A 256-nucleotide genomic window follows, 5' to 3' on the forward strand; every position below is an offset into this window, starting at 1 on the left:
GAGTTGATGCTGGTGGTGGCGGTGGTTGGGGTAGTAGTGAGGGGGGTGCAGGGAGTGGAGAGCATCCTCCTGCTGCTGCTGCTGCTGCTGCTGCTGCTGCTGCTGCTGCTGTGAGCGTTGCTGCATCGTCACCACAGACTTCCTGCTGCTGCTGCTGCTGCAGCAGCAATCTAGCAAAAGCAATTGAACCTGGAGCTAACCATGTCAGCTTCTGCTGCTGCTGTTGCTGCTGCTGCTGCTGCTGCTGCTGCTGCTG

The 256-nt window shown here is 59.4% G+C and overlaps 1 protein-coding gene across 1 annotated transcript in view; it reads right to left on the minus strand.

The window, feature by feature from the left end:
- Positions 1-126, minus strand: part of EMH_0036600 (uncharacterized protein) — a gene marked incomplete at both ends in the record, with an annotated part of 3,983 nt that extends 3,857 nt beyond the window's left edge. Inside the window, one exon of the mRNA XM_013495104.1 lies at positions 1-126. Coding sequence (XP_013350558.1) covers positions 1-126 — 126 coding nt within the window.
- Positions 127-256: the final 130 nt, after the last annotated feature.

The sequence above is a fragment of the Eimeria mitis genome, genomic scaffold, assembly GCF_000499745.2.
Source record: "Eimeria mitis Houghton genomic scaffold, Emh_scaff1419, whole genome shotgun sequence".
NCBI lineage: Eukaryota > Apicomplexa > Conoidasida > Eucoccidiorida > Eimeriidae > Eimeria > Eimeria mitis.